General features: G+C 36.0%; 1 protein-coding gene across 2 annotated transcripts in view; it reads right to left on the bottom strand.

Annotated features, from left to right (window-relative positions):
* Positions 1–345: 345 nt before the first annotated feature.
* atad2b (ATPase family AAA domain containing 2B) overlaps positions 346–21203 on the bottom strand; it is a 99087-nt gene continuing 78229 nt past the window's right edge. For both annotated transcript variants that reach the window (XM_039690164.2, XM_039690166.2), the window contains exons 25-28: positions 19204–19788; positions 18650–18762; positions 5044–5172; positions 346–794 (exon numbers count right to left, since the gene is read on the bottom strand). In XM_039690164.2, the coding sequence (XP_039546098.2) occupies positions 666–794; positions 5044–5172; positions 18650–18762; positions 19204–19788 (956 nt within the window). In that variant the 3' untranslated portion in view covers positions 346–665. The remainder of the gene's footprint in view (positions 795–5043; positions 5173–18649; positions 18763–19203; positions 19789–21203) is intronic.

Raw genomic sequence — 21203 nt, 5'->3', positions numbered from 1 at the left:
TTGTTCACAGGGTAAAGTTGGTTTACAATACAGAGGCCTTGCAAAACTTACAATTAACATCCAGTAGAAAACAACTCGTCACTAGACGTCCCTACAAAATGTGTTGATGTTTTTTCCAGCGGGAATATCTATGTGGCTAAAAAGTGTTTTCTCAATAATCTCAATGGTGTGACATCACAGGAGCGGACGTAGAAAGAGGGCGATGCAGTTTATTTCCACAGTAAATGACCAAACTGACTCGAGCTGTAGGGCATCACACCATCCGTATACAGTTTTCCACTGCTGGTGAGAATCTGTGTGTGTGTGTGTGTGTGTGTGTTTGTTTCCAGTAGACAGAGGCCGAGGTTGCTTTGTGACATCACGCAATCTTTTATTTTGTACTGTGTTTGTTTGTGTTTTGTTTGCTTGCTTATGAGAACAAGGAGCAGCAGATGAAAACAAAACAAAAAAAAAAATAAAACAATAGCACCCAATAGCACCAGGTACAATCATCGGCAATTGGCATGTATGAGAGTTTACAAAAAAAGAAACGAGCAAAAACGAAACCTCCAGGAGTTTGTGTTTGGTTCTGTTTCAGGTACCTGAGATGATAGCACCAAGGTCGCCTTTGTTTCAAATGTCTGCACTTTTTTCCCTCCTTTAAGCCCGAGGCGTCCTGCTCCATGTTAAGGACTCGCATCCGAGTGCTGGCCTCTCCCTCTTCTGTCAAAGGAGTCTCCAATCACATTTCTCTCTGAAAGCCCTCTATTCATCACAGGAATGTCTCGAAAATGCTCAACTTGCCTCTCCATCGCCTGCAAATCAACAGACAGAAACATAAAGGAAATGAATGGCATGTTTCGTTAAATGTGAATTTCGGGAATGCATTGACGTCACTTTCCCGCCGGAGCAACCCCCCTCAGCCTAACTGAGTGGCAAAAGATCTGCTGCGTGACCGGATTTAAGAGGGGAAACTTCGAAAATGCGACTAAAACGAACAATTTGATCAATTTAAACTAAATGTTGGACTCAATATCAGTGGTGAAATGTAACGAAGTACAAATACTTTGTTACTTAAGTACATTTTTCACGTATCTTTACTTAAGTAGAATAAATAGCGCAAACTTTTTACTGTTTACTGCAATTATTATACTTTCTAATACTTTCATTTTCATTACATTTTCTGATTTTTCCCCTGCCAAAACATAATCTGACCGTCCCTCCGTTGCACGTTTGTCTCACCAGTGACGTTTGGTTGCCATAGAGCCTCCATTTTTGCACTCAGGTCTAAGTCCCATGGCCCTCTATCAGAATCCAGAGTTTCAAGAAGATTGGAAAAACTTGTTTTCGGAATTTTGAGTTTCTCTGATTTTCTTGAAACTCTGGATTCTGATAGAGGGCCAAGAGACTTAGACCTGAGTGCAAAAATGAAGGCTCTAGACCCTTCCAGAGCTGAGATATTGAGATCCCACGTAGCATTTATGCCATTGTAAATATCTCAATATCTCAGCTCTGGAAGGGTCTATATCAATTTAGGACCCTTAATGATTTATTTTATTGATCCATCTAGTGCGTGGCATTATGGGTATGACAGCTCCAAAATATCATGAGGACATTTTATGTAAAAGGGGACTAAAAAGCTATCAGAGTTTGGTTTAGAAGGACGTTTTTGGACTATTTTTATAACATCCTAACAATGGGACGGTTTTTTTTTTTAGCAACACTGACAAATACAAAAAAAAAAATTGCCATATAAACTGATAGTTACCCCAAAATATAAATTCTGTCATCATTTACTCACCCACATGTCTTTCAAAAATGGTATGACTTCGACAAAAGGGGACATTTAGTATCTTGAGCTGCTCTCTTCCATACAATGAAAGTGAAATGTGACCAGAAGTTGTTAAGCTCCAAAAAGGAGCACCATAAATGTAGTCCATAAAACTGTGTGTTAGAAACAGACCTTAAAAATTAAGATATAGTTCATAAATAATCCAGACTACCTCTACAGCTATAGAAAGTTTCATAATGAAAAAAGCAGTGTGAAAATCCTGGATGATTACCGTTTACTGCACTTTCTACTAGCAATTTACCTAAAACGGGACGTCTCGAACATTCACAGAAAATAGTTTAGAGCAAAATAAATACATTTTCTTTTGTGCTTTTACAACGTCAAAATCATACAGGTTTTGATAAGACATGAGAGTGAGTTAATGATGACAGAACACACATTTTTGGGTGAACTATACCTTTAAATACGCAACTATGAAAAGCAGAATTTTAGACCAATGAGATTCCGGCTAAGATAGTATGGGGGAAACAATAATGATGAAAAAAAACCGTAATCAAGCCATCAAATTGATGACATTGTGTCGTGTATGTCACTTTCCGTTCTTTAAAAACAGACATGGGTTTAATACAACTCTTCATCTGACATGGTAATTCCGGTTGAGGTCAAAGTATACGGCGCAGGACAATGCGTAAACAATTAACAAAACCATGTCCAATTTCTGCTATCCTCTGTGGATCTCAGCTCCGGTCCACCGGCTGCAAAAGATCCAACGATATGACAGAGAACGGCGGATTAAAATCTAAACACACACGGCTTTTCCAGATGGTCTCGATCTCGAATCATCCTGGAATAAATAAATATGAGTCCATTAGGGTGCTCTCAAAGAGGAATTGGTACAACAACATGCAAATTAGCCTTCAGTCAAGCCGGCCATAATTCCTTGGAGCAATACTAATCTGTTTCTGCTGGGCAGCTACCATTACTATTGTATTTGAGAACAGCGCACATAATTTCCCAGGAGGACGTGCGAGAGCTCTCTACCATTGGCGCGCCAGCGTAATTTAGACACACAGCAGCTGTTCGGTGTGCCATGTTCAATCACTGTGTATCCATCTCCTCTGAGCCGCTGTCACACACACGACACATGACTGAACTGAACATTATGAGTCATTAGACAGGATAAAGCTACTAGTTAATAAGGTTTTTTTCTATTTTGTATTATAACTACTACTAAAAATAGATAGACATAGATAAAACTATGAAGTCATCATTTATAGGGGAGAGCGGGGCACAACGTAACACTTTTTGACTTTGTTAATTTGTGTAAATCTACTTAGGGTTTAGAGTATTTATTTTCCCCCACATTAATTTTCCACATGTCAAGTACAATTATGTGATTTTGTTTTATTAATAAGGTGTATACTTTTTTCTTGATTTAACCTGAAAGAATGGAAGTGAAATGTGACAACATGCCCCATAGACATATAACAGCTTAAAATGCTATCTGATCTAATCAAAAAAAAAATATATATATATATATATATATATACACAAGGCAAACCAAAATATTTTCTTAATAAAATACAATTATTAACTTTTTCATATAAAATAATGGCATTTTTTAATAATTATTCATATAGAAATGTTTGAGTTTGACGACAAACACACCGGAAAACAGCTATACAGCATAGTTCAAAATAAAATAATAATGAATAATTTTTGAACATTGACTGTTTCTCTTGTTTTCTCAATAGAATTCATAAAAGTATAGAATATAATAGCATATTTCTAATTGTAACGCAGTGTGACGACATGCCCCAACTGCACAACTGGGGTTTAAATCTTCTGCTAGTTAGCGAAGCATTAAAGAACTATATTAACTGTTAAACAACAGATTGGAGATTGAAATAATATCAAATTTGTCTAATTTTAGATAAACACAAAAAATAGAGATGAAAATTAACTTGAAATGAACTTTTGCTATGGTTAAATAAATATTCACTGATATCTCACAAAGATTTCAAAATTGTGGCACAAATTTTTCTCTATATAGTGTTGAAATGGCAACTAGTAAATACACCAAGTTTTGTCATGCTAGCATGTGTTACAACTAGCCCCGCGCTCCCCTAATGAAAATACAGAGGTACTAAAACATATATTTATGGTCTAATCCAGTATTTTTAGCAGGTTTTGCTTCAGAAATAAATAAGCGCATAAAATAAAATTATAGCACAAAAGTAAAAAAAAAAAAATGCCCATACAATCAAACAAACTGTAGAAATATAAAACCTAAGTGATTTATTCATAAGTTTGAAATCAGAACACAAAATAAAACTAGAGTACTTTATTGTGAACCCGTATTTAAAGTGTCATGAAACCCCCGTTTTAGCCGTCATTTACACCTCAGCTTTGAAAAAGACAAGGACGTGTGAAGCTGTGGAAAAGTGGGAGTGTAGAGGGTGGGAAGAGGAGAGAAAACAACCAAAGAAACGCAGACCTGCAACACACTTATTTCTCAGACAAATTAAAATATGAGCGGAGATTTTTATGAGAATATTTGGTCTACATTCATCTTCTGTGTATCAGAATAATCCGTTGTGTCATCGCGTTCATGATTAGACGTACTATGGCAAGCCGTTTTAACATTTAATCATTTAAACCTACTACTCTCTATTTTCATGCCACTAGTACTTATTTTTTTAGATACTAGTATCTATTCCATTAAGTACAAGTACTTATTCAATAGCTACTAGTGCTTATTCTTTAGATACTAGTACCTTTTTAAAGATACTTGTACGTATATTATAATAATTTCTGTAGGATCATGTGACACTGAAGACTGGAGTAATGATGATGTAAATTCAGCTTTGATCACAGGAATAAATTGCACTTCACTATATATTCACATTGAAAACCGCTGTTTTAAATTGTAATAATATTTCACAATATTACGGTTTTGTTTTTGTATTTTTTATCAAATAATTGCAGCCTTGGTGAGCAGAAGAGACTCTTACCGATCTAAAACTTTGGACCGGTAGTGTATATCAAATCACATAAAGCTAATAAAATATCATCTAGTGAAAGTGTGTGGCATGCTATTATGAGGTACAATGACCACACAAAAGCCTCTCTTAAATATGGGTATGTCCAATCTTTTTGCTTGTGCCCATGAAGCACACATGTAATTTGATAAATTGCACAACCAGTAGGGCCATAAAGTCATTGAACATCATATTTCACGTGTGGGTGGGTGTGTGTGTGTGTCACTCAACCTCTATCAGATGGGTCTTGTCGTAGTCTCTGCGGTGCTGGTAAATACACTGGCTGAGCACCGAGTAAACTCTCTCCAGATGATCCACACTGAAGCCCTCACATTTCACAACCACCTGCTCCAACAGAGCCTGAAACAGAGGAAAATAAAACACAATTCAACATAAATTTCTTTCCTTTACTAGAGTATGTTCATGTTATTCTAAACCTGTGCGACAGAAATTTTGAACACTGTTTTTAAAGCTCTTTTCCATGCAATTACAATTATGGTTTCAGGACCTGGCTCGTTTTGGAGCGTTTGTTTCAAACACGGTGGGTTTTCTCCATTAATTCGGTTTGTTTAGGCAAATATGAACACGTCAATCGTGTTCAAATCCACACCAAAACAATCGCTTTGAGATCACCTGAGCGAGGTGGTCTTGGTCCAATTGAAAACAAACCCTGGAGCGTGAGAAAGCAATCCAGACCCAACGAACCAAGTGCAATTGCTCAGATGAAACACTGACTCTAACAGCATAAATTAGAAATATAGAATTTTAAATATAATTATATATGAAGAGTTCAGATGCAAAAGCCTCTAAACGCCATTTGAAATTTTCTTCTTTAATGATGATTTTTATCAAACTTGTATATTTAAGTTCAGTAATTTCACTTAAATAACAATTAATAGGTAATTATCATTGCCATTTAAGTGAAATCACTGAACTTAAATATACAAGCTTGATAAAAATGATCATTCTAAAAGAAAATTTCAAATGGCACTTAGAGGCTTTTGCATCTGAACTCTTCATTATATATATATATATATATATATATATATATATAATTTATTAGACATAATGGGAATCACGTTTAAGTGTTTGCGTGTCACGACAGCTACAGATAAATGCACAATTAGCCTGTAGAGTGAACAGATTAAACTCTGACCGTTTTACTCACTTGTGACTTGCATAAACACCTTTTGGTATGCTTTGAAATGTTGCCTTGTGAAAGCGAACCGAAAAGAGTAGAAAATGCAACATTAAATCCCTGTTTCAGAACAAAGCAAACGATCGGCAGGTCTGAAAACACCCTGAGAGAACAAATCTTTCTTTTAAGTCAAATCTTTCTAATAAGTTGATTGATTCAGTTTACAAAACCAGTCTGAATAATTCATTTGAATTGGACAGTGAATCAACTCACTGACTTCATCCCTTTGCAGTGGTGGAAAAACAACTTCATTTTCAGTCTGTTCATCAGACAAACGCTTGAGAAGACTATTTCTGAACCAATTTTATAGTGCTTTTGTATCCGATTTTTGCTTGAAATCGTAATTATAATTGCATGGAAAACCACTAAAAGCCTTTAAAATTTCTTCTGTTGTGCTCCTTGAGTTTGGAACCACATTAGAGAAGTAAAGAAAGACCACTTTGATGAGTATGGTCAGATTTGCCAAAGCAGAAGTAATGTTCTTAGCTTGGATGCTTAATAGTATTTGATTCGTTAATGGCAGGAATAATGCTTTGGTTTTCCTTTTTTTCAGAGAGAAAAGCTCTTACACTTAAATGAGTCATTTTTGCTTAAGTAAGATCTGGCTCTAAAGGAGGCATCTGGAAGTGAGGTTATGAATGAATCGTATATAGTCCTGAGGTTCAGGGTGACATATGAGAGGCACAGTCTCTCATTCGGATTTTCTTGGGGATGTTGGACCTGCACCTGCTAACACAACATTTCAGTCAAGCATTAAAGCCACTGATGAACGTGCGTCCTGCGGTTTGCTGTGCTGTAGTGGAAAATGACTGCGGTGTTTTGGAAGAGGCTTAATTTGAAGTTGAAGTTTAATGACATTGTTTAAGTTTACGGATATCTAGCTACAAACATGCAGTGGGAGCTGACAGCTAGTGCAGTCTGTCTCTCTGTGGACAAACATTTTGATGTAAAATAAACATGCAGATTAACACTGTTGTTTATTAATACCAATTAATTTAAAGGGTTAGTTCACTCGGTCAACCTCATGTCGTACCTAACCCGTAAGACTTTCATTCATCTTCAGAACACAGATGAAGATCCTTTTGATGAAATCCAAAAGCTTTCTTTCCCTTTGACAGCTAACTACCGAAGTTTAGTCTGAATTTTCTAAAGTGACCCGATCATTTTGTATATGGTGAGCAGATTTAATTTAGGCTTTTTTTCCCCACATATAAACAACTCAAAAGCTCAACTGAACCTGCTTGACACATTAGAACAAACTTCTGGCGGAAACTCAAACGTGTTGCGTAACTGAATGAATGTACTGTAATTGGTTCTTGCCGAAGTTCGGACTTCCTTTGTAACATGAGAATGAATCTCATTGGTTCTCGCGCATCAAGCGAACCCGCTTCTGTTTTCCATATCTGATGTGTTAGTTGATAAATGTTTATATGTGAATAAAAGGCTAAATTAAATCTGTTCATCAAATAAAGCGATTGAGTCTCTTCACTAAAAAAAAGTTTGGACTAAACCACTCAATTCATATGGACTAGTTTTACGAACTCTTTGCAATTTTTTTTAAGCTTTAAAGTGGTTGCATAGCTGTCAATGGAGAGACAGAAAGCTCTCAGATTTCATCAAAAATATCTTCATTCGTGTTCCGAAGATGAGCGAAAGTCTTTTCAAAATGAACGAATCATTTTGTTCATTTCATTCGTTGAATGAACCAAATGACTCGGAAAAAGATTTGTTTATTTTGATGAACATGTTCGAACAGGAGAGTCACGAATGTGCGTCACAGAACAGAGCAAGGCGAGCATTTGAGCTTATAAAACTTAAACTGTGTTATTTATTTATTAAATGAGCGATCGTTTCGCTTGATAAGACCCTTATTCATCGTCTGGAATCGTTTAAAGCCCTTTGAACAGTTTGCAGTTTGCACTGAAACTGTCTTTTGGACCTTGAACCATTTGGTTCCCATTGAAGTCCATTATATGGAGAAAATCCTGGAATGTTTTCATCAAAAACCTTAATTTCTTTTCGACTGAAGAAAGAAAGACATGGACATCTTGGATGACATGGGGGTGAGTAAATTATTAGCAAAAGTTTTTTTACTAAACATCGATGAACGGCTGAAAAACAGAACTTTTTTTAAGCTATATGACCCAGCCTTAGTTATATTAAAACTTCAGAAATTTAATAAACTTTGAATGTTTGACATTACAGTAACATGGCTCTATTTCGTAATTTTCAGGAGGAATTTATTTCAAGAAACTGCTCTAATGAACTTCCTCTGAAGCCCTGTTTAAATGTCAAATGTACTCATGAGAACTGAATAAAACTGAGTGGGAAAATAAATGAACATCTACAGAGAAGGTAACCTCCAAAAAAATAGTTTGACCAGATGAACACCTACAAATGAAACAACTCTGACAACACTGAGCCCCCAACACGTACACTCAAAAAGAGAGGTCAGCCATCTTCAAAAGCAATTACGATCACGGCGACAGCTAATTAAGGCACATCATAATTACCATCCATTTCATGCGCAGCTCCAGAATGCAAGTATTTACTGTTTGCACTTGGTTTAATTAAAACGCCTCAGAATTCACAGTGGCCTTTAAATTGACATGTTCATCACAACGATCCTCCGGCCAATCGTGAGCTTATCAAATCGCGCTGGAACGAATTATTACTCAGACTGCATTGGTCAGAGTCAACTTAAACAGTGCCAGTTTCTGATAAGGTTGGTGCCAGAAAGAACAAAGAACACACAAGCACAAGGCAGTGTGTACCGAGATTGCAAAAACACAACAGTAATTGAGGTTTCAGGTTTGGTTTTGAGGAGATATTTAATGAGAAAAAGCATCCCCTACAGATAAGTTTGAACCCATATCTTTGCAGTGTGATGACAGCCCCTCAACCAATGAAAACAACCAAAAGTCTTCATTAAAAACCACTGGAGGACATTGAAGGTAAATATCAACATACTGAATAGCAACAACACCAGTAAACAACTCCATGCTCAGCCCAAGCGTGCAAACAACCAAAGTCCATTTTATTAGTTAGATAATTGTGTTCACTTGGCTGAAACTGACAGAATTGTCAGTTCCAAAATAAATAAAAAAATGGAATAAATAGTGTAAACTTACATGTATAATATCATAATACCATTATTTTGAACTTATTATATTTATTCTGATATATGTTTAAGTTGTTATTGCCAGTCGTTATTGTATAAGACATTATTGCCAAAATATTCAATGGTATTCTGGCAATGTAAAATTATGAATGGGAGGAGACAAAATGCTAAATAAAAACATTTCAATTACAGGGATTAGCTGTGGACCCTGTTGTTCCTCCTCAGTGTCACTGACTGGGAGAACGGTCATGGATGGCAGACGCCCTCCATCAACCCTGAATAGAAAGGTAATCCTAGCTTTAAAAGACTTGTTCACACAGTCCATTTGACTTTCGCTCGAAGACTTTTTTCGTGTAATAACCTAACCAGCCTATCCATATATATCACAGATGGAGTGATAGAGGCATTATGGGTTTAGAACACAAGCCGGTCAACTAACAGGAAGATTTCAAATTTCACAGAAACACGGTCAAAGGAGTAGTTCACTTTTGAAAAAAACTTGCTGATAATTTACTCACCCCCATGTCATCCAAGATGTCTTTCTTTCTTCAGTCGAAAAGAAATTAAGGATTTTGATGAAAACATTCCAGGATTTTTCTCCATATAATGGATGTCAATGGGAACCAAACGGTTCAAGGTCCAAAAGACACTTTTAGTGCAAACTGCAAACTGTTCAAAGGGCTTTAAACGATTTCAGACGACGAATAAACGACCGCGAAACGATCGCTCATTTAAAAAAGAAAAAAAAAAGTACAAGTTTTATAAACTCAAATACTCGCCTTGCTCTGTTCTGTGATGCGCGTTCGTGACTCTCCTGTTCGAACTTGTTCATCAAAATGAAAAAATCTTTTCCTGAGTCAACTCAAAAAAAGATTCGTTCATTTTGATAAACGAGTTTGAACAGGAGAGTCACGAACGCACATTACAGAACAGAGCAAGGCGACCATTTGAGCTTATAAAACTTTTTTTTAAATGAGCGATCGTTTCGCTTGATAAGACCCTTATTCATCGTCTGGTGTCATTTAAAGCCCTTTGAACAGTTTGCACTGAAACTGTCTTTTGGACCTTGAACCGTTTGGTTCCCATTAAAGTCCATTATATGGAGAAAAATCCTGGAATGTTTTCATCAAAAAAAAAAACAACTTAATTTCTTTTCGACTGAAGAAAAAATGAGATGGACATTTTGGATGACATAGGGTGAGTAAATTATCAGTAAAAGTTTTTATTTTTTATTTAAATGAACTACTCCTTTAAAGCCTCAAATCCTTTATTTTTTTCAATGAAGTATTCAAAAAAATAATAATTCTGGTTCTCCTAAATACAAATAACACCCTGATATGCATCTCATTTAAAAGTACAAATATTGCAATATCTGCTGGATGAAGCACTCAGATTTACAAAAAGGTCAGCAAGTTATAAATTAATATTTTGCAATATAGGAATGAAAAACAAACCTACATTAAAAAAGAGAAAGTAAACTGTTAGTCTGCTTGAGGAAGGTCAAAATATCACAATACACTGACATATTGTATCTTGCTTAGTAGTTTATCAAAACCTCTTTGCTTCAAAAGCAAAAGGCCAAAAAGCTACATCACACAGAACAAAGTTTTTACTTTATACAATGAAACACTTAATCCTTAGTGAGTGACCATCAGGTTTAAAAGCATTGTTACTGTTCTTATTACGGAGGGTTATAATTGTTGAATAATTTAGTTATAGATTTTGTTAGTATGTCATTATAAAGGCTCAAAGATTGCCATGCCATGATTAAGGCAGAACGTTGAGTGGAAAGAAAAAAAAAAAAAAACCAAGAGCACTTCCACGTTTTTAATGTTAATACAAATCTCTCGTGCGCTCCAGCTGCAGAACATGTATAATATATTCTACAAAGACAAACTGAAATCTGAAATGGTCAAGTTAGAAAAGTGGAACAAGTGATGCAACTGTTGTGGAAGATCCACAAGATGAACTGTGTAAATCAAACCTTCGAGATTAGGCCGTATTGCGCTGCACTGGGTAATATTACTATTTCACACTGAAATGGAAAAGATATTTTTTTTTCTATATTAGACCACAGATATTAAAATAATAGTTCACCCAGAAAATGAAAAGAAAAAAAGCACCATAAAAGCGGACCAAAAACATATGCAATGTATTCAAAGTCTATATAGTATGTAGTTTTGTGTTAGAAACAGACCAAAATGGACTGCAAACAACATTGGTTCTAATGTATCTAATGCAAGTTTAGTCAAAATGACCAATATGCACATCACAAACCAAAATATGAACACATTAAAAATATTGAATTCAGCTGAAAAGGCATAAATGTCATTAGCTTGACATCGTCAACTGATGGGTACGACTTACAATCAATTGCCTCTGGGCTTAATGTGACGCATATCAAACAAAGTTTAAAAACAAGTTTAAAAACACAAACTTAAGGTTTGAACCGCCACGTGTAATAATGTCTTATGAAGTCTGATGTGCTGTCTAAAATGTCAAATCTGCAACTCTGGTTTTAACGAGAGTTGGGGTTTGGCCGATCAGAACCAATTACATCTCCAGTGACAGCAGCAGTAAAGCAAGGATAGTGTCAAACTGGCATGACATTTACATTTGGTTTCGTTGTAATGGCCGTGCATCTATTTTTGCAAACTACGATGCATCAAAACAACGAAACCAACACGGCTCATTAGCACATAAATGGCGTAATGCCTCGTCATCGCTGTTCCTGTGTCTAAACAGAGATGACAAGTATAATTTCTCACATACTAAGACAGATGTTCAATAAACGCCTTTTCCAACCGTCTGGATAGAGGGCTGTTCTCAGCTTGGCAAGTTTGGCTAAATCCATCAAATATATGCACAAGCACGTTTAAGTTTGGGCGAACGGTACCCTAGCATAACGCACATTTATGTTTGGCTAGCGCTGAACCGTAGCAAAGTACGTGTTGCAGGTTGGCATGATGTATTTCCTGGCATGTGTTTTCCATCAGTTTAGTCAAGAGATAATTTATTTCAGCTCTCTTCACACTTAAACATTCAGTGCTGCTGAGAGCAGGAGAAAGAAATGACTGAAAACGCTTTATGAAAACCGCTGAAATCAGGAAAATATAAATAGATCCAATTATCATATTTAGCTGAATGAATCACGTTGACAGTATACTGAGCTCGTTTAGACATTCTGCTCGTTTATACAGCCCACCCCCTATATAAATAGCATAAAAAAGCATACAAATGCTACTATGATGTATAAAAACTTAACTCAAATAGTACATAATATAATAAATCGGAAAGGGGGGAAAGTGCGAAGTTTAAATAATCCTTAAAGGAGTAGTTCACTTTAAAAAAAAAAAACCAAAAAAAAAACTTTTGCTGATAATTTACTCACCCCCATGTCATCCAAGATGTCCACGTCTTTCTTTCTTCAGTCGAAAAGAAATTAAGGGTTTTAATGAAAACATTTCGGGATTTTTGGATGGACTTCAATGGGAACCAAACGGTTCAAGGTCCAAAAGACAGTTTCAGTGCAAACTGCAAACTGTTCACAGGGCTTTAAATGATTCCAGACGATGAATAAGGGTCTTATCAAGCGAAACGATTAAGTTTTTAGTTTTATAAGCTCAAATGCTTACCTTGCTCTGTTCTGTGATGCGAGTTCGTGACTCTCCAGTTCGAACTCGTTCATCAAAACGAACAAATCTTTTTCCGAGTCAATTCGTTCATTTTGTTTGTTGAATCAACCAAATGACACGAAAAAAGATTCGTTCATTTTAATGAACGAGTTCAAACAGGAGAGTCACGAAAGCTCATTACACAACAGAGCAAGGCGACCATTTGAGCTTATAAAACTTAAACTTAATAGTTTCGCTTGATAAGACCCTTATTCATCATCTAGAATCATTGAAAGCCCTTTGAACAGTTTGCAGTTTGCTCTGAAACTGTCTTTTGGACCTTGAACCGTTTGGTTCCCATTGAAGTCCATCCAAAAATCCCGGAATGTTTTCATCAAAAACCTTAATTTCTTTTTGACTGAAGAAAGAAAAACATGGACATCTTGGATGACATGAGGGTGAGTAAATTATCAGCAAAAGTTGACTACTCCTTTAAAAACAAATAGGCTTAATTTTATTGAAACATAATACAATGTGTTCTTTTGATGTTGTGGTGAAATGTGAGCCCGTCTTGTTTTGTGAGAATCCCCCAGCTCGAAGAACAAACAGGGAACATCTTCGACTGAAAACCGGCCAATTTCTTTGGTCATGAGAACGGCAGACATGAAGCTTGACATGCTATAATAAGCATGCTTTTAAGAAAACATTAAACAAGAGGACAAAACCTTTTACTGTGTCCGAGGCAAAGACGGATTTAGACAAGCATATCTTCTTGTTGAGCGATGGTGCCATATGGCCATGATCAGGGTAAAGACCCAGGGATGTCATCAAGGGAGAAGATAACCTTTCCAAATCCCCAGGATCTCAACTTGTGTGTTTTTTTAAATTCAGCATTATTATGCATCCAAACACTGACACATGACGTGATGCTGGCTTCTTGCGATGCACAAAACCACCAAGGCAAGATGAAACACACAGTTTGCGGTGACGGCCCTTTAATTTCAAATGTATGAGGGCCGTGCAGCGCAGCAAAAATGTCAATAGTAATGAGCGCATCTCCAGTCAATGAATATGAATGAAGCACAAGAAAACAGCCCACTTTTCATTCCTAATATGTGTCAGGCATTTTGCCACCCCAAAGAGGAGATACCTGCTTAAACGGCAACGCTCACCCCACTTCAACGGCAATTCAATTTGTTCCATAAGCCAGGGATGAAAAAGCAATTATTCACAGCATCCATCACTTCACGATCTGTTTCTTAAAGATATCAGCCTTTTCTCGGTAAATGAACAAATAAGCCAGAGGATTAGTGCCACGCGTGCTTCCGGGCACTCGCCCCCCATCGCATCGCACAGCCCAGCGGCCGGCGATCCGTGTAAGGAGTCCTCAGGGGGGAGGTTTTCATGATGATGGTGTGATAGATGATGTGGCGGTGGGGTGTGTCGCGTGTCGTCATGCGATAGAGCCGACTGCGCTGTTTCTTCTTCAGATGCGGCGGTCGCCGGTCTGAGCACTACAGTTGGCACTTTGGAACTGGTGAGAAGAAAACTCAGCACGACTGTCATTTGCTGTTTTGAAAGTGTAAGTCTCGCACATATTTCACTCACTATTTAGTAAACAGGATGTGCAGAATATTAAGTCACATTAAAGGGTGTGTTCCGTATGGCAGCCTCACATACCACTCCTAGAAGTGCAGTATATACACTACTGGTCAAAAGTTTTAGATTTTTTTAAATGTTTTTAAAAGAAGTTTCTTCTGCTCACTAAGGCTGCAATTATTTGATAAAAAATACAAAAAAACCCCAGTAATATTGTGAAATATTATTACAATTTCAAACAGCGGTTTTCTATGTGAATATATAGTTAAGTGTAATTTATTCCTGTGATCAAAGCTGAATTTACAGCATCATTACTCCAGTCTTCAGTGTCACATGATCCTACAGAAATTATTATGATATGATGCCCAAGAAACATTTATGATTATCATCCATGTCAGTTTTTTACATTTTTATTTCAGGATTCTTTGATGAATAGAAAGTTCAAAAGAACAGAATTGATCTGATTAATCACTACCATTCAAAAGTTTGGGGTCAGTAAGAATTTATTTTGTATTTTTGGGGGAAAGAAATTAGAAAATACTTTTATTCATCAGTGATGAGTTAAATTGATCAAAAGTTACAGTAAAGACATTTTTAATGTTAGAAAAGATTATATTTTAAATAAATGCTGTTCTTTTGAAATTTCTATTCATCATAGAATTTTGGGGGGGGAAATGGTAAACGACTATTTTCAACATTGAAAATAATAATTTATGTTTTTTGAGCATAAATTCAGCATATTAGAATGATTTCTGAAGGATCATGTGACACTGAAAACTGATGTGTAATGATGTTGAAAACTCAGCTTTCAAATTACATTTTAAAATATATTAAAATAGAAAAGTGTCATTTTAAATTGTCATAATATTTCACAATATTACCTATTGTCATTTTTTTTTTATCAAATAAAGCAGCCTTGATGAGCAGAAGAGACTTCATTTAAAAACATAAAAAAATCTTACTGATCTAAAACTTTTCACCGGTAGTGTATATTGTTCACTATTTGCATGGAATAGCAGGACAACACGCTATATTTGCACACGGCAAGGAATACTGTACCTCAAAATGCAAAGCTATTTGATCTACCATTTTAAGCGTGATGAATGGCATATTAAAAACTTTTTTTAATAGCCCTTTGATTCATTATTAGCAGACTGTCAAAATTGAAGGTTGTTTAGAACTGTTCATTTTAATTTACATTTTTGCATGATTTAATTCCAATGGGGTAATTAAATGCGACCAATTGCCCCTTCGCTAAGCCACGCCCGAAAAGCGCCACTGGCCAATCGTGTCTTAGCAACCGTAACTAGGCGCGGGAGGTCTGGCAAGCCTTCGAGTGAGGGAAACATTGTGCGTATGGATTGTGCAAATCTGATACCCGGTATCATAAAAGTTTGGACAGGGGAGTGGAATTGTTTTCCTTCCCGAAAATCTAAAAGCCAAGAGGAGAAATGATGAGCGTGATCAAGCAGTGTGGGAGACCCATTCACAACTAAATGTCGACAGGATTACCAAAAACACCTATTTGCTTGGAAATAATGGCGGTTCTTTGGTCATAAAGCATATATTTTAAAATAAGATGATTAAAGACAAGACGGAGGCTCACTGACATATTTTAAAATATATGTCAGCATTTTGTTAATCGACGTCCTACTACCCTTGACTAAGTAACTTTAACCCAATCCGATCGCGGCTCTTCTACAGTGTACTGAATGATAGAGTAAATAGCATACTACATAAAAATGTTTATCATTGTGTATACCATGTTAAAAAAGTAATATACTGTTTCACACACCATTTAAAAATATATGATATAATAATATAGTAATAATTATTAACAATAATACAATTTAAAATAAATAAAAATAAAAAAAAGCAAGCTAGTATTCCAATCCAAACGTAGTATTGGCAATACTATCCGTCCTTAATAGTTTTCGAAATTAGAATTGTGTGTCCCAAATCTTAGTATGCTGAATTGAGCTTTCCAAAGATACCGGGATAGTCTTCTATTTCCAGTTAGACTCGAAGAGACGTAGGGAATAAAAATAGTAAAAAAAAAACAACTAAAAAACAAACATGGCGGATGCTCAAGACTAACGGTTAAGTAGAAAGGTTTGACTCGAGATTAATAATCACTATCTAACCTAGGGGTGGGCCATATGACCAAAATATCACAATATGAGTAATTTTATTTTAATAAAATATTTCTTTTTGCTTTAATAAGGTTTTATGAAATCAAAATAATTCTTGTCACCACAAAAAATCCACATTGTGAACTGTTTATAAAGATAGATTTGCTAATTAACTTTTAAATGCATCATTATGCAAAGACGAGGAGAGTTCTCCGCATGAAAGACCCAAGACTGGCAGATCAACGTGCTTCAACATTTTTCTCAGATAAAGTAGGAAATTAAATTAAATTGAATGTGGAGGATTTTAACAGTGACAAGATGACTGGCAGAGCAGTTTAAACATTGACAAGACGCACAAAACTAAGCGACAGGGCAGTCAAAAGCTCAATTATGATGATTTGGTATATCCCAAGGCTTGCCAACTCTAAAAAGTATGTATAAGACATGGCAACCCATTCAGGAATATGAACTTCTTGTTGCTTTCCAGATTGGAACTAAAGCTCAATGTGCTTCTAAGAAGAGAAACAAAATCGAAGATTGCTGCCCTAATTTGATGAACTTGATGGCAAATAATTAAATGGAAATGAATGACTTAGCGAATGAACACTTCCAAAATTGTCTAATGATGATGACGATGAAGCAGTCTCCACAGTGATGACTTTTTTCCTAAATGAGTCGATGATTGGAGTGATTTCCCTCCTTCTGAGATCAGTGCATTACAGCACAGCTACAGTAATGCTAATGCGCACAGAGAGCTTATGGGATGTGCTTAATAATGTTACCTCTGGTGGAACAACGTTACACCAGAAAACCACATTTCCAACCCATTAAATAGCATACTACATAAAAATGTTTATCATTGTGTATACCATGTTAAAAAAGTAATATACTGTTTTACACACCATTTTTAAAAATATATGATATAATAATATAGTAATAATTATTAACAATAATACAATTTAAAATAAATAAAAATAAAAAAAAGCAAGCTAGTATTCCAATCCAAACGTAGTAATGGCAATACTATCCGTCCTTAATAGTTTTCGAAATTAGAATTGTGTGTCCCAAATCTTAGTATGCTGAATTGAGCTTTCCAAAGATACCGGGATAGTCTTCTATTTCCAGTTAGACTCGAAGAGACGGGTAGGGAATAAAAATAGTAAAAAAAAAAAAACTAAAAAACAAACATGGCGGATGCTCAAGACCAACGGTTAAGTAGAAAGGTTTGACTCGAGATTAATAATCACTATCTAACCTAGGGGTGGGCCATATGACCAAAATATCACAATATGAGTAATTTTATTTTAATAAAATATTTCTTTTTGCTTTAATAAGGTTTTATGAAATCAAAATAATTCTTGTCACCACAAAAAATCCACATTGTGAACTGTTTATAAAGATAGATTTGCTAATTAACTTTTAAATGCATCATTATGCAAAGACGAGGAGAGTTCTCCGCATGAAAGACCCAAGACTGGCAGATCAACGTGCTTCAACATTTTTCTCAGATAAAGTAGGAAATTAAATTAAATTGAATGTGGAGGATTTTAACAGTGACAAGATGACTGGCAGAGCAGTTTAAACATTGACAAGACGCACAAAACTAAGCGACAGGGCAGTCAAAAGCTCAATTATGATGATTTGGTATATCCCAAGGCTTGCCAACTCTAAAAAGTATGTATAAGACATGGCAACCCATTCAGGAATATGAACTTCTTGTTGCTTTCCAGATTGGAACTAAAGCTCAATGTGCTTCTAAGAAGAGAAACAAAATCGAAGATTGCTGCCCTAATTTGATGAACTTGATGGCAAATAATTAAATGGAAATGAATGACTTAGCGAATGAACACTTCCAAAATTGTCTAATGATGATGACGATGAAGCAGTCTCCACAGTGATGACTTTTTTCCTAAATGAGTCGATGATTGGAGTGATTTCCCTCCTTCTGAGATCAGTGCATTACAGCACAGCTACAGTAATGCTAATGCGCACAGAGAGCTTATGGGATGTGCTTAATAATGTTACCTCTGGTGGAACAACGTTACACCAGAAAACCACATTTCCAACCCATTAACTTGGTGGGGGTTATGATACTGGTTTCAGAGGTTGAAAAAAAAAAACATTACAATTTAATTTTAAAACTATTATGATAAAACATTCATTTCCATCGCACCTCGAGCCGCTGGTGGTCAACCACGAGAGCAGGAGGTGGTGGAAGTTGCACGGCCAGCTCCTCTAACTCGGGTTCGGGTGAACCTTTGACATGTTTCTTCCCTTTTGATGAACCTATAAAACAAAACAAAAGTCACACTATGGAAAAAAACCTGAGCACAGGAGAAATGGACAACACCTGGTGAAGGAAAAGCATGTCTGAAGCCGTCTAAGAAGAGGCGAGTCCTCAGGGTGTTTCTGTTGGTGTATTTAACTCTCGGCAGGAAAACGCTCACAAACAGATGGTGTTTTGAAGTCCAAGTACAGAGTATTTTTCTCCAAACTGTGAATAACCGTACAGCTGACTATCAAAACTTGTAATTTTTCATCTTTTATGGACATCTGTTAAGTTATTTTGGGCAGTTATTTACTTAAAAATGGTTAATTACATATAACAATGTTTATTGCATTTTAAAATCTCTAAATTGAGTGCATAAACATTTTAAATATATGAAAATATGTATAATAATATGTTTAACTAGTACTTTGGGATTTGCAAAATCTAACGCGCCATACCTTCTTTTTCATGGTCGCCATCAGACGCCGTTTCCTCCGCTGCGGTCACATTCTCCTCTGCATTGCATTCTGGGGCAGAAGGTTCTTTATGCTCTGCTGGTTTCTCTTCAAATGCATCTATTTTAATAGAGTCTACCTCTGTTTCTTTATCTAGAGCATCACTATACACACTGTCCAAAGATTCATTTCCATTCACACACTCCTGTGGAGCGGGGACCGTCGGGACCTCTGATGGCTCCTTAACGCTAGGAGCTTCCTCCGAGGGAGTCTCGATGGCCTCCTCCTCGCCCTGAGGGTCCTGATTGGCCGTCGGCTCACATGAGTTTTCCTCCTCTGTGGAGAGGATGTGTCCATTGGACTGGAGTGGTTGTTTCTCAGGATGGAGCTCCATTGCGTCACAGGACGACTCGTCCTGAGTGAGACAGGTGTCACCTTGCGCCATTGCAGCCGAGTCATCCGCTCCCTCTTCGGGTTCATCATCGGGTTCTTCATCATCTTCTGCTTCCTCCTTTTTATAGCTCTTTTTCTTCCTGATGATGCCCCGCCCCCAAATCGGTCGCCGTCGCAATTTTCGCTTTATGTTATCTGAAAAAAATAAAATGAAATAAAGATATGTGTTAAGTCAACTAAGAAATGCATGCAAATAAATGAACAAATAAGATGGAACTATATTAGGCTAGTTTTGGGGCTATATTGCAAGTCATTTATTAAAAAAAAAAAAAAACATTTCAAATTATTTTATTTGTGGCTCCGAATAAATAAATAAAAATCAATGGATGTTGATATAATTGGAAACTGCATCAAGCATCTGGTGTTCACAGTAATGCACATTTAGATTTATAACAGACGGGGAAAAAAATTATATACACTTATTTAAATAAAAAAAAATAAACATTTAAAACAAAAGAAAATAGAATACAATATAAAATAAAATAAAAAGCAAAGGCCTTTAAATATGGCATCTACTCTGGTTAATGTCAGAGATTTAACAAATATAAAAATATATTGGAGTCAAAACTATTATATATAAATAATTATATTTATTAGATATAAAATAGTGCATCCAAAATAAAAGTTTGTGTTTACATAATATATGTGGGTGCACTGTGTATAATTATTTTGTATATATAAATACACACACATGCATGTATATTTAAGAAAAAAATATGATTTATATATATAAAATATTTATACATAATCTAAATTATATATAAATCTATATACAGTATATGCATGAAAATATTTCTTAAATATATTCAAGCATGTCTGTGTATTTATATATATAAAATAATTATACACAGTGCATCCACATATATTATGTAAACACAAACTTTTATTTTGGATGCGATTAATGGCGATCAATCGTTTGACACCCCTAATATAAAATAAAATAAAAGCTAACAGGCATGAACTAAAAGCCACAAACCTTTAAATTTGGGGTATTTAAACGCGGCATCTAATTTACTCCGAACAAGGCCCACATTAATATTATAAAAATTACAGAAAATGTGTGATGATAGCAAATTCAACATACGGTACAGCATATACAAAAACACTTGGAAATCTTTAGAGCTGTGCAGGGTCTTGCATTTTAATAACTTACATTCACCCCGTTATTCCCGCTACATAATTACATGCAAAATCCCTGTCAAAATCACGGGTGTTGGAAGCAGGTCTAACTGTTCATTAGACATGACTGACTGCATGATGAACTTCTCACCCTCATGTCTCATATTCACTCAGATGACAACGAGAGAGAGAGAGGGGAGTGTTGTCGTTACCGTCACTGGAGTGCTTATGCTGAGCGCTCCAGAAGCAAGGCGAGAAAAATAGACAGAGGCGGGTGGGCCAATCTGTTAGCACTACACGACACCTGTCCACTGTGTAATTGGTCGGGGAGGGAGAGAAACGGGGCTATGGAAAAAAAAACAAAAAACAGAGGGGGAGCATTGCTCAGCACGCAGGAGGCCATGCTTAAAGTTGTAATTGAAAACAATGGA

This window comes from Pimephales promelas, chromosome 13, assembly GCF_988280905.1.
Source record: "Pimephales promelas chromosome 13, fPimPro1.hap1.1, whole genome shotgun sequence".
Classification (NCBI taxonomy): domain Eukaryota; kingdom Metazoa; phylum Chordata; class Actinopteri; order Cypriniformes; family Leuciscidae; genus Pimephales; species Pimephales promelas.
Note: the sequence above shows the minus strand (reverse complement) of the source record. Positions and strands in the feature narration are given on the sequence as shown.